Here is a 14103-nt window from a genome sequence, read left to right on the forward strand (position 1 = left end):
TTTTCAAAATTTTGTTTTTAAGTGCTGATATAGTATTTTGGTATACATAAAAACAATTTTTAGAAAACCCTCTCTTAATATTTTCAAATGTTTTTTTTTAAAAAAGTCCTCTTGTTGGAGAAATTCCATACTTCGTTTGTTATCAAAATTATTTAAAACGGTGCAGTTATTAAAATAAAATGTATGTATATTTCAACATCTTTGCAACAAAGTCTCTTAAAGATATAAAGTCATAGTGAGTAGATCTATGAATTAAGGTACAAAAATTACTAATCTCTAACACTGGTTAACAAGGGTTCTGTTGCCGAAACAAAATTATACTTTTCTGGAGGTTTTCGGTGTGCTGAATTCAAATCCAAAGTCAGCTCCCGTTTTTGAAATATTACCGTTAGAAAATGCAAAAAAAACGTTTTTTTGACTACTTCGGACCTTATTCTTTAATATAAGGAAAATTGTTAGAAGGTATTTAGTAACGGTTTCTATAAAAACGATTTTCCTTCTTTCATGAACTTTTTTAATATTTCCGATATCTTTGCTATTGTCCGAGATATCTTAAAATGAAGCAAGTGGCTTTGGCTTCATATATCATAAAGGAGATAATGTCGTTATAAAATTTATGAAATATGCAAACAACTGAGGATATCTCGGGAAGTAAAAAAGTTATCGAAACGATTTAAACAGATTTAAAAAGGTGGAAAATAGTTCTTATAAAAACCGTTACTAAATATGCACACAAAATTTACATTATATAAAAGAATAAGGCCCGAAGTACTGCATTTTCTAACGGGAATATTTCAAAAACGGGAGCTGATTAATTTTTTCTGACTACGGATTCGAGTTCAGCACACGAAAACCTTCAGAAAAGTATTTTCTTGTTCCGGCAACAAAAAAAAAAGTTTAATTTTGTTAACCAGTGTAATTTTCAGATTTTCTAAAAAAAAACCCTTGCTAAAAGGGCGTTTTAAATATATTAAACTCAGCTTTTAAGACCAATGATTTAAAAATATAAATTTATTAAGATTTCCTATACGTTTTAATTAGGTTCTGTTAATTTTGACTGCACGAAGAAAAATGTGTCTTTGAAGGCTTTTAAAAATACGAAAATATTTATCAATTAGAATTTATTTCGCATTCAATAAAATAAAACACAAATTCTCATGATTTAACAACATTTAATATTAACTACAATATTTTTGCTAAATTAAAAATAATATATGTACCTATAAGTAATTGTACAAAAATTCCTAAAATTCATTGTTATAGATAACTTTAAAAATTCTTAAAAACGTAAACATTGAACACAATAAAATTTAATACTAAATTTTTAGTAAACATTTTTTATTTAAAAAAAATTCTCTAAATTATTTAACTATATTACGAGCCTTTCCAGTTCTTTGCCATTATACTCATTTATAATTTACTTATTTTTTTTTATTGTTAAAATATTCTTTGCGCTATAATTCCTTAAAAAATAAATTAAACTTATTTCTTTAATATTAAATTTATTATTATTAATTTATAAATTATTTTTTTAAATTTTTTAAATTTTATTTCAAGAAATATTTTTTTAATTCTTAAATAAATCCTTAAAAGACATGTAAACAGTGACTAGATTTATTAATCACTTTGTTATTTAAATATTTTTAAATTTAATTTTAATTTAAATTTAAAATTAAGAACACATCGGCAGTGTTTTATAACATTAAAGTAACATTTTTTAACTGGCTGGATTATAAATTGGAAGGAATAAAATATTCAGTTTTATTTTTTTTTTTGTTTTGTTTTAATTAACACATTTTAACAATAAATATACATTTATTTATAATAGATTTAAATTCTTTAATTTTATTTATTTAAAGTTTTTCTATGAATTATATTTTGCTATCTAACCAAAATTTGGTAAAAATAGGGTCTTTGTCATGTTCTTAGTTGGTACAATTGTAGTTTCGAAACCCCTGTATTTTTTTTAAATTAAATATTTAATTTATATTAAGCTTCTTTCACACTATATGATTCATCAATAATGGTGTATTTGCGGTGGGATATGAACTTGGCCTTCGGTTTCTATTAAATGTTCGATAGTCTTCTATCGCTGGACAGGATAATGTGGTATCATCAAAGCCTACCGGAGGTATAGAAGCACCGCTTGGCCTTCGAGGGCTTGAAAATGAATCCGAAATTACCTCGAGAAGTGCTTCATCACTGTAAACAGAATAAAAATGTAAATTTTATCCTACTTTCAACATAAACTCTTTTTCTCAAAGTCAAATTATGTAAATTTTTGTTTTTTAAATCTTACATAACCTTCAAGTCAAAGGATATGAATTATGGTAAAAAAAACATCCTTCTGTCTACAATCTTCAACAAAAAAAAATATACAAACCTATGATAACGATGATTTTCCAAAAGTGTTCCCGTTGCGAAACGTAATTTCTTTGGTGATTCCAGACTCGACGAGCGTGTTAAGGAATTTCGTGGAATATTTTTATTTTTTAATGAACTTCTTATACCAGCAGCTATATCGTTAATATGATTCTGTTTGATAGTCCCTTGAATGTATTTATTCAAGGCTCTCGATCCTCTTCGTTGTGAACGTTCATAGGTTCGGCGAATGCGAGCTTCTTCATCCTCACCCAAAAGCCAATATGTACGTTGTTCACCTTTGCCCTTCATCGAAATGATACCACGTTCCTTTTGAGACAGAGAGAAAAACAGGATATTTTCATTTTATATTTCAATCACACATAGAAATGATTTTAATTTGAAAAACCCCATCTTACCTGATAATGATAGCCTCCCAGTTTGTCTAAAAGTTGCTTACATTGCGAACTGCAATGGATTTTCAAAGGTACTCCTGTCGATTCCATTCGAGATGCAGTATTTACTGTATCACCAAATAGACAGTATCGAGGCATTTTTAAGCCTACAACTCCAGCACAAACGGGACCAGTGTGAATGCCAACTCGAAGGAGTAATTTATTTGTAGGACGATGACGTATTTTGAACTCAGCTATTGCATCGAGTAGATGCAAGGACATGGTTGCTATTTCAGCTGCATGTAAGTCACCATTGCGTATGGGAAGACCAGAAACCTGAAAAATTTTATCAAAGATGGTATTTGTTTGAGAGTTCAAGAAGTTTTCTTTGGAATTCATTATTCCGTAGGGTATATGAATGATTTTCTACATTTATCACAGAAATACCCGAGAGGAATGAAAGCCTTTGAAAGTGAATTTGGTCAATCGTTTTTACGTTCATGCTTCCCTTATCCTTTATCTATTTGGAATAACATACGTATCGGACAGAGTAAGTAGGAGTTAGTTTTGGCCATTGAGGGTTACCAAGTAGATTGATTGATTAAAAGCGGATATTCATTTTCTAATAAAAAAAAACTTTAAACGTAACGAATTTCATTTCAGAATTGAACCAACTTTTGAAGGACAGCCCAAATATTTTTCTGGTAAGCGATTATTTCGTAAAAGTTGGAAACGACACCTACATAAACCATTTTGTTCTCCAAAATTTAAAGCGGAACTTCTACTTTTAATAGTACGTTTGTAGAATTAAAACAAAATGCGATATTAATGTGAAAAATTGTTGATTTAAGCGGTGAACGTAACCAAGACAACCGATCAATTTTAGTGAAGAAATCCTCCGCTTTTACCGGAGAAATCTAAAGATTTTATCGGAAGAATCAATCGCTTTAACAGGAGAAAACTGTCAATTTAAAAAGATAACTCTGTTGATTTTAATGGGAAAATTCTGAACTTGAAAATTGATGAGGACCAATCCAGCGATTTTAGCGGAAAAGAGCTTCGATTGTAATGGAAAAATCCATTGGTTTTACTGAAGCAATACGTTAAATCAACAATTCGATAGAGCAGTTCGTACCGAGGAAAACTCGCCAGTTTTATCGGGGCACTCCATTAATTTTACTAATTTAATTTAATTTAATAAACGAGGAAACAGGTCGATTTTACAAGAGCAATACGTCGATTTAACAAGGTTAAATATGTAAGTTGATTTTACTAGAGTACTCCGTTTACTAAACTTGGGAAAATTTTGTAGAGCTTAACCCCAATTTTTGGCAATAAAGGATGTCAAATTGAAATTTAAAGAAGTTTACAATAATCCATGAATTTACGTTTTATTATCGATTAAATCAATTTTGGCACAACTCCACCGCAACACGGCTGAAATGTAAAAAACAAAAATTGAGATATATTTCAAGCTCCGCAACAACGCCGCCGGCGCTACAACACTCAGAAGTATTTAAAAAAAATTAAAATACATATTTTGTCAAGTGTTGTTAGTGTTGTGGCGGTGTTGTGTCGGTGTTGTGTCAAAGATATGTCGGTGCTGTATCGGTAGTATTGTGTTGGTGTTGTGCCGGTGTTGTGGTGGTCTTGTGACGGTGTTGTGTCAGAATTGAGTCGGTGTTGGGTGTGTGCTGTGGTGGTGTTGTGAAGTCTTGGGTTTGGTCTAGTGGTGGTGTTGTATTGGTGTTGTGGTGGAATTGTTTCGGTGTTGTGTAAGTGTTGTGGCGGTGTTTTGGCGGTGTTGTAGTGGTGTTGCAATGGTGTTTTTTGGCGGTGTTGTGGAAGTGTTGTGGCGGTGTTGTAGCGGTTTTTGGGCGAAAGTTGAAGGGAATTAAAATTCAGTTGCGGCAGATTTGTCCACCAAACGGTTGCGTTTATTCCATTTTATTTTTAATTCAAAGGTTAAAATTAGACCTCATTTAATAAAAAAATATTCAAATAAACTAGAGTTCAAGATTTTAACGTCGATTTTAAACAGTTATATTTTAATTAAGTGAGACTTTGTTAGAAATTTTAAACATAAAGCTCTCTTAAATGAAAATTTGATCAAATATCGTTAACGTCTCATGAAGCTAGAGGCCTCTAAACTCTCAAACTTTGTTTCTATTTAATGTTTTTTCTTGTGAATTTTATAATTTTTAACCCATTTAAGTTAAGTGATTCAATAGTCGATTTATGTATTTATGACTCAACGCCCTTTAACTTACTACCATATATGCATCTCCAATCGTCTCCACCTTATACACATCATAATGTCCAATAATCGAATCGAAACACGTATACAAGTCATTCAAAAAATCAACGACCTGTAGTGGTGTACTTTCGGCCGACATTGTCGTAAAGCCGACAATATCACTAAAATATATCGACACATGCTCATAACTTTCCGGATCCACTTTGTTGCCTTTCTTCAATTGTTCCGCCACCGGACGTGGCAACATCTCCAACAGCAATGCTTCAGTCTTTTTCTTCTCTTCCTGTAATTGGTCGGTGCGTTCATCGACCAAAGCCTCTAAATTGTTTGCATACTTTTCCATCATCGACATCATATTATCGAAGATATTCGGCTTCATACCCTTTCGCAACGGGCGTAATTTTGTGCGAATTGCTTTGAAATCAGGTCTCTCCTCAGGTCGCTCACTCCAACATTCACGCAAACACTCTCGCACACAATCGAATGCGGTTTCCAATGGCTGCAGAGATGGACGATAGGGATACAAATAGTCCTGAACTTGAAGGACTTTGTGCAGACATTGCATTGGAGTGAGACCTGTTTCACCAAATGGCCCATGACGAACGTGAATTTCATACAAAACAATGCCAAATGAATAGGAGTCTCCTTTTTGGGTGCCAGCTACCAAAGAGCATGGTCCACTTCGTAGCAATTCTGGAGCTCGATAGAGTAGTTCTATATAATAATAAAAAGTAACAGAAAATAGAAAAAGGATATCATTTATCTCTGGAATAAGTTTTCACTCACTTGTACATTTGCCAGCCATACTCTGGAGGTCGGTGGAGTTATCCTCCAAACCCTTCTTGAAATCGAACAACCCGAAATCACTTAATTTCACTACCCAGCGTGAATCAATGAGGCAGTTCGATGTACACAGTGAACCATGGTACCGAATTGGAGATTCGTGTAAATAGATTACACCCTAAATTGAAACAAAAGAAAAGAGAAAAGAGGTCGTATGATGATGATGGTCTAGATATAAGTAAATGTAATGGAAAATAGAAAAGTTGGGGTAAGTGAAAGTGGCCAAAACCATAATAAATATTTCATACTTCATAGGGTTGTTTGTGATAGATTTTTTTCTTGATTTTTTTTGTCGGTCGTTGGCATAGAAAAAAGGTTAGAAGGGACTTGTATGATTTAACTTTAAGGCGGATAGATGATAGCTCGCGTAAGCTTCTTTTATTAAAATCAAAAGGGGAGACTCATAAAAGCAACTGGCAAAGCTCTTTTAACTTGCCAAAGGCAAGTTGATTTTTAAAATTTTTGTTTTTTTTTTTTCAATGATATTAAATTTATAATACAACAGTCAAACCTGATTATATGAAAACAATATATTAAAAAAGTATCACACAGCGTCATTTGTCTGGAAATTTAATTTTGCTTAAGCCAAAAAATATTAATAAATTCAGACTTGTGGTTTTAAAATGTTGCTTCTCTTGGGCAAATAAAATATTTTTGGTTTAACGTTGTTTTTTTTTTTTTTGAAATTCACTTTTGTGATTTCTTGATTCTAAATGGTGAATCCAACCCTTCATCGATGTTAAAAAAATTTAGAATATCCAACAAACCATATACAAAAAAAAGTGGAAAATTACATTTTTCTATCCAATGTCACAATTATTAAGCGCACGGAAAAGAAGTGAAAAAAAAAACCAAGAACAAAATTGTCACATTAAATTAAGCGAGGTCTGCACGAAAAACTGAAAATTCTGGTTTTATTCGATATCATAAGCATTTTTCCCAATGATGTTGAAGAAAAACTTAGGATGTTGATTATGCCATAACCATAACCAAGTCTGCCAAAAATAAGAACTGCCACTTTAAACGCACATTCTGCAGAAGTTTTTACAGAATTTTGAAATAAAGAATAATAGAAAAGCAGATTAATGAAATATGTACATACTCAACTCATATATATAGAAGTTCAATTTTAAACTTCAAATAATTTTTTTAAACTTGGTGAAAAAATTTCGTTTGTTATAAGAACTAAGAATCTAAGGAGTCTACAAAATTGTATTGAGTGAAAGGGTGTTTTTTTAAGAAATTATAAATTTCAGAATTAGTTCCACAAAAACTGGGACAAAAATGGTACCCTAATAAATACAATGCACGACTGGGTCGCACGTACTTGCTCTTGTAGTTCACAGTATCTTTATCTTAAATATCTATTGGAAATTTAAGATTTTGTAGAAAAAAATCAAAAAAGTTTGAAAATTAAATTAAAAATTTCTTTTTTCAAAAATGTTTTTAAAAATATTTTTTTTTTAACATTTTATACTTAATTATCTCTGTAAATTTTAAATAAAATAACTAATGCTTTGATGAAATATATGAATTTAAAAAATATGTCAATTTTTGAAAGACGGCAACGCCATATTTCCGTTCTACGCATTTTTTGAGAAAAACTAAAAACGTAGTTTTGTTAGAATCAATAAGAGTATTCCGCACACCAAGTTTGATCAAAATCGTAAGAGCCGTTTTCGAGAAATTTGCAATACCTCGAAAACGTTATATGGGAGGTATGCGTTAAAATGGAGATATTAAAAAAATAAAAAAAAAACCGGTCTAGGGAATTACGTAAAAATCATCTGTACCAAGTTTCAAGCAAATCCATCCATCCGTTTAGGCCCTAGCTCGATGTACAGATGGACGCACAGGCACACACGCACACACGCACAGACCGACGGACGCCATGACGAAAACCACTTTTTTGATCTTCTCCATCATCGTAATGTTGGTTTTGATTAAAACCTCGATTTTTTTTTCTACACGAAACCATTACTTGCCCTATAGAGCAAGTAAAAATTATAGAAATGTTTCATTTATAACAGGAACCCAGAATCTTAGCAGTCTATACAAATATTTAAGATGAAAGGGTGTTTTTTTTGGGATAAGTCCATTAAAATCAATGGTATTAAAGGTACACTTACTTATGTATGAACGTTATTTTTTTTCAAAATGTTGTCTTTTCCATGGGAGTTACAAATAAAACTAGTCTATAAAATTTTTATCATGTGAAAGGGTGTTTTTTTTAGGTGTAGAGAAAATGTGGGTTTATTGAAAAAAAACTAAGTAATATTAATGGAACCTTATTGAAATTCAGCAATCATAAAAAAATTTGGGTTAAAGGGCGTTTTTTTTATAAAAAAAAATTGGGTGAAAGGGTGTTTTTTTTTCGAAGAGAAAGTAAAATCTGTAATTGGTCCCAAAAAGCCATTATTTTACTTTTTTTACCGCTTAAGTACTTAAGTGTTAACGTTCAATTTGTTATCAAAACCAAAAATAAAATGAATAATTGGCTTCTTGGGACCAATTACAGATTTTACTGTCTCTTCGAAAAAATACCCTCCCACCCAAATTTTTTTTATTAAAAACTCTTTATTCTTGCTTTCCATCCTAAATCCAACATTTTTACCAAACTTCATAGGGTGGCCCATTAATTTAGTTTTCACTAAAAAAAAAAAAAAACACCCACCATGACACATTAATTCAGGCAAAAAATAAAAAACCTAACCCCGATTTAGATTTAGATTTCTTTCTTTTTTTTTTAACAAAATATTTTTGATATTTTTTTTTTAATTTGAGCAAAAGCTTAGGGTGTGTCATGTTGATAGAAATATTTGTAAAACTACACATTTTTAAAAAAACAATACAAATTTTCATATCCAAAATACTATTTTAAGCTTTATTTGGTAAAATATTGAAGCTTCATGATCCTTCTTTTAGTATAAAAAAAATGCCTCATTTTCAATTCATGTTGTTCTTACTGAATTAACTAGGATTGACTGTTTTTGAACCTATAAGTTTTTATATAAAACAATTTACAACTACTTTCAAATTTAAGAGATCGATTCTTGCCTAAAAAGTCAAATAATCTCCATCAGCTCTTTGATTCAATCGATATTCTACTTGCATGGAGCAAGAAAAAAAAAAACTAAACGTACGAGTACTCGAACATATATATTCATCTAGCGACCAACATGCTAGCCCTTAAAGGAACAAGTAAAATAAGTAATAAGCTTTTCCTAATCCAAAAGAAAGAAAGACGAAAAATCCCCAACATCCGTCCCCTTAAGCAAACAAAAAAAAAAAAAATTCCGTTTTACAGCTTACCCGGATAATATCGGCTACCATTGATGCGATAAACATGTTGTCCAGCTTGACGTCCTCGTTTTCAAGAATATCCTTTTATATACAAAAATAAACAAGAAAAGAAAAAAAGTTATAAAAACAAAAACACACACAAACAAAGTTAAAACAAAACATCATCATAAAAACAATAATCCTTGAAATGACCAAGTTTCCTTCCCTCGTCATTATCAAACATCATCATTGTCATCTTCGTTATCCTTATCATCATCATCATCATCGGTGTTTGTTTGTACTTACTTTCAAACTACCACGAGTACAATACTCTGTAATTATGCAGATGTTAGGTGGATCGGTACAGGCTCCAATGAAAGCACAAATGTTGTCATGGCGAGTATCCCGCAGCTACAAATATACAAAACGATATCAAAATGCAAGAAAAAGATATAAAGGATATTACACAGAAAAAATAAATAAAACCACATCCTTGAAAAAAACAAACAATAAGAAGATTTTTATTGCTTGCAGTCGTCTGCTGTCTTACCAGTTTGAGTTCCTTTTTCATCTCCCGCGTAATGTCAACACTCTTCTTGCGGACCTTCTTAATCGCATACAATTGACCCTTGTACAAACCAATGGGAGTAAATATGGTTGTGTAACGGAAATCCGCATCCGGATTTGAGCTTAAACTAACTTGACTCGTCCTTATCAGAGGATGGGTGGACTGCAAGAATGAATTATGTTACATCTTTATTTTCTTTGTGTGTGCAAACATTGCACACGTACTTAATCACTCGAAATGTTTGAAAAACCTACCCGAGTTTGTTTTTGACTAGACGTTTCTTTTTCATTCTCATGAATTTGCACTTCGCGGAAATCGATTTTCCAGAGCAAACTATCCAGCTCCTGCTCGTAACGCCAATTACGATAGAGGACCAACGATACGATGCTGAGTAGAAGGAGTGCTCCGCCAGCAATTCCTGCTGATATCTCACCTGTGTAACCTGCAATGATAACGTAAATAGCTTTGTAACATAAAGAAAGAATTCTTCAAAGGATTTACTACAGGAAAATGCAATTTAATTAAGTTTTTTTTTTTTTTTATTTTTAACGACGCACAAGGGCACAAGTGGACTGGAAGAATGGACGTTGCACAAAGATGGATTTGAAGAATTTCATTGAAGAGTACACATCAAAAGGTGATTAACTAACTATCAAAGGAAAATTGTTTTGCAATCATAAAAAGGGTAAGGTGTTACTTTGGAAATTAATGAATGCACTTTAATGATTTCTTTGAAAAGAAAATAGCAAAACTTTTTTGATTTTAATTTGATTAAATTCCAGTGATGAGAGTTTTATAAATATTTTATATTTTGTTTGGAATTTATCATTTTTTTTTAAATTTTGATTCTTTAAAATTGAGTTATTTTTAACCTTTATAATTTAGCTTCAACAAATATTTAATTATTAAAAACTATGGAATGCTACTACATATTATATCTAAACGATTTAATTATTATTATTTTTGGTAATGGATTTTTTAGTAATTTTCTTTTTGTATTGAATGAAATTTTGACATACCTACAGTATCTTAAAAACTGTTTTTTTTTTACTGTATAACAAGGTTTTGTATATAGTTCAAAGTTCTGTTTCTTAAAATAATGTACTGGGAAAAAGAAACATTTTTTTTTTTGTAAAATGTCGAAGAAGTTATAGCATAGGCAATATTTTTGGAAATGCTCGTGGAAATTTGACAAAGAATAAAGTTTAATGGAATTGATGATTGATCGAGGACTTACATATTATGTAGGTTATTTTTAAATGTAATTCTTCAAAAAAAAAGTTAATGAGAACGTTTTTGTGTTATGCAGCCGGTAAAATTTAATGATTCCTAATTTATAATTAACAGCAGATTTTCGAAATTTGATCAACCAGAATTGCATTATAGTTTTTTTGGCCTACAGGATTTTGTATACACAATTTTGAAACAGATTATTTTTTACACATTGTATTTCAAAAGCAGTTGCATGATCCATACAGTATATTTCGAGCCCAATCCAACACGAACAAGAAAAAAACAGTTTTCCCTGTGATGTTAAAATATTAAGAAAAATAAATGAGTCATGAGTTAAGTTATGAATTTCGATGTGTCAACATACTGTACTTCAAAACTCTATAAAACTCATACTGCATGACTAAGATATTGCAATGTAAAATTCTGTTATTCATAATTTTTGTTTGTTCAAAATACTGTTTTTTATCGAAAAAAAAAATTCGAATTCAAGCTTTTTGCATTTACCGAGAACATGTAGTATGGTATACTAATGTAAATTTTTGTTTACACTATTGGAAAGTAGAGATTTTAACGAACAAAATTCCCACCGATTTTTTTTTTAAAAAGCTGATATTTTGACACGTGAATTTTAGATTGAAAATTATGGTGTTTTTTTTTGGTATTAAGTCAAAAAAAGGTGAAAAAATAAATATTTTAAATCAAATAAATTACTGTGTATTCGGGACATAATAAGGTTAGTTTTCACGAAATTTCCTAGAAAAAAAAAAACATTTTTTTTGAAAAAGATAAAAATAAAAAACCAAAAACTCGGTTTTTTTAATTTTTCACATAATTTTTGAGGTTATGTGAAAAAATTGTTCATACATAAGTTGTAGATCTATTTATTACCTACAACCTTGCCATACAACTTTTTTCCATAGGACTTGTAGTTTTGCCGGAAATCGAGATATACCATTTTTTACCATTAAAAACTCAACCCTACTTCCCGAACTCGGCTCGCCCGTAATTTATTTTTCCCTTCATTTTTATCATATTCACCTCCTTTTCCAATGGTTTTCATCTTACTATGATTTTTTTTGGTTTCAAAAATTATCGACCCTGGGCTATTTTGTTGAAGTATAAAAAAAATTATTTGAAAAAAATAACAAATGTTTGACATTGAACAGAATATTTTGTAAGATATTGAAACCATTTGAATAGATATTTGTGTAATATGTAGTTTAAAACAATTTAACACATGTATTTTAATAAATTAAATTAAAATCTTTTATTAGTTTTAACATAAAAACTTTAACATTCGTATAAATGTGACCCAATTGTGGATTTATTATAAAAAAAAAAAAGAGTGTGTGTACACTTGTACACGCGACTGAAGTTATACTTCTCACTCAGTATATTAAATGAATTGTGTGTGTTTTTTTTAACGTACTGCGGCGTACTACATTTTTAAATACTAAAGTAGTACCAACTCTAAAGGTGAAACGACAGCCCTGCTGCCCAATTGTCTCGGAGATGGCGATCGCGTCATAATCCCTTTGACATTCTTGTCAAAAAACAAATTTTCATACCCACAGTCCCATAAGAAGTATAACTTCAAAAAAAAACGGCTTAAAACGTAAGAAAAAAATGAATAGCTAGTGTTGATTTGATTTTTACTTACTGAGAGTTGCTTTTAGTTTGGCTTCATACATGATTATGCACAGCTTTCAAAAATCCAAAAATATCAAAAAATGCTTTTTATTATTAAAGACTGTTTTTTGATAAATTAAACTTCGTATCATAGCCCTTAAGTGTAATTAGTTCTTTAGTTGGAGAATTTATTTCTAACTATTTTTATACATTTTTCAAAAATGTAAAATTTTGTTTTAATTCCTTGAAAAATGGTAGCTTAAACCTTACACCCACCACTCAGTACTTTTAATTACCTATTATACAATCTTATTATACATATTTTTTAATCCACAATAATATTCTTGTTTATGTAGAAAGCTTAAGCTAACGCCTTCCTTTATTGCATTCAGTTTCGTTGTTAAGGTGCCACTTTGAGAATAAAAAATTCCGAAATATAATCCACTATCCTAAAAATACCAAAAAGCATGGAAATAATCTCATGTTTACTGAAAAAAAATCCCAGCACAAAAATAGTACGTATACGCCACCCACTCTAATCTATACCAATATTTTCTACCAAAGTGATTTTCCATTTTTATTCAAAATACCTCACCTTTTTTCTCTTTCATATTGAATTTATATTTGTTGCTATTCAGATTAAAACATTCATATTTTACTGCATGCATACTTACTTATGCATTTCTCTCCATTGAATCCACATTGGGGCTCCGCTGCCGGTGGTCCCGAGCCAATCCATGGAATTTTGCCATACAATTTGAAATCCTGCCAATGAAATATAAATCCGGAGAGAAAAACGAGGAAAAGTCAATTCACAAACATCAATTACAACAACAAAAAACAATTTTAAAATGCATTTTTCTGCATCTGGTTCCTCTTTTCGATTATTTCGATTTATGTAAATACAAAAAGAATTGCAAGCAACCCCTCACCTGAATATAGCTCTTAAGTGAATATTCAATTTTGTAGCATTAGTGAGCATTAAAAAAGAGGAAAAACCAGAGATTAAACAAAATGAGAGAGAGAGAGAGATGAAAAATGAAAACCGATTTAAGTTTTATATGAAAAGGATTTTATATATCGAGTTTAAAACCTTTCAACTTACAGGCAAATCATCACCCTTCGGGCTATCAAATGTACCAACTGGAATCAGCCCATGTCCGGTGGTATTTCGTTTGTTATAAGCCCATCCTCTTGCCAGGACTGTATAATTACCAGAAGCATCTCCATTTTCATCGATGTACACATGATAGCTATTTTGGATAAAATATAATAATTTTGTGAATTTGTGATTTAATTAATTTGATAGTAGGAAATGTGAAAAATATTTTGTAACATTTTATTGGATTTATGCGAAGCAAAATGAAAGAGTTATTTTTGCATAAAAGCTTGAAGCAATTTAATTAATTAGTTACTCTTTCATAAAATTGCACAGATTTCTATTTTGAGTTACACATATCAAAATCTGTGTGTGGGTTACCAATTAAATTCTGTGAGTTTTATTATACTGAAATTTAATATTATAACAAAGCGCC

The 14103-nt window shown here is 30.6% G+C and overlaps 1 protein-coding gene across 2 annotated transcripts in view; it reads right to left on the bottom strand.

Annotated features, from left to right (window-relative positions):
• Window positions 1-1748: 1748 nt before the first annotated feature.
• The window catches only part of LOC129917885 (speract receptor), a 100137-nt gene continuing 87782 nt past the window's right edge, over window positions 1749-14103 (bottom strand). For both annotated transcript variants that reach the window (XM_055998085.1, XM_055998084.1), the window contains 11 exons: window positions 13674-13821; window positions 13243-13333; window positions 9961-10148; window positions 9689-9868; window positions 9445-9549; window positions 9169-9240; window positions 5800-5974; window positions 5027-5727; window positions 2781-3092; window positions 2384-2691; window positions 1749-2202 (listed from right to left, as the gene is read on the bottom strand). In XM_055998085.1, coding sequence (XP_055854060.1) covers window positions 2001-2202; window positions 2384-2691; window positions 2781-3092; window positions 5027-5727; window positions 5800-5974; window positions 9169-9240; window positions 9445-9549; window positions 9689-9868; window positions 9961-10148; window positions 13243-13333; window positions 13674-13821 — 2482 coding nt within the window. In that variant the 3' untranslated portion in view covers window positions 1749-2000. The remainder of the gene's footprint in view (window positions 2203-2383; window positions 2692-2780; window positions 3093-5026; window positions 5728-5799; window positions 5975-9168; window positions 9241-9444; window positions 9550-9688; window positions 9869-9960; window positions 10149-13242; window positions 13334-13673; window positions 13822-14103) is intronic.

This window comes from Episyrphus balteatus, chromosome 4 (genome assembly GCF_945859705.1).
Source record: "Episyrphus balteatus chromosome 4, idEpiBalt1.1, whole genome shotgun sequence".
NCBI lineage: Eukaryota > Metazoa > Arthropoda > Insecta > Diptera > Syrphidae > Episyrphus > Episyrphus balteatus.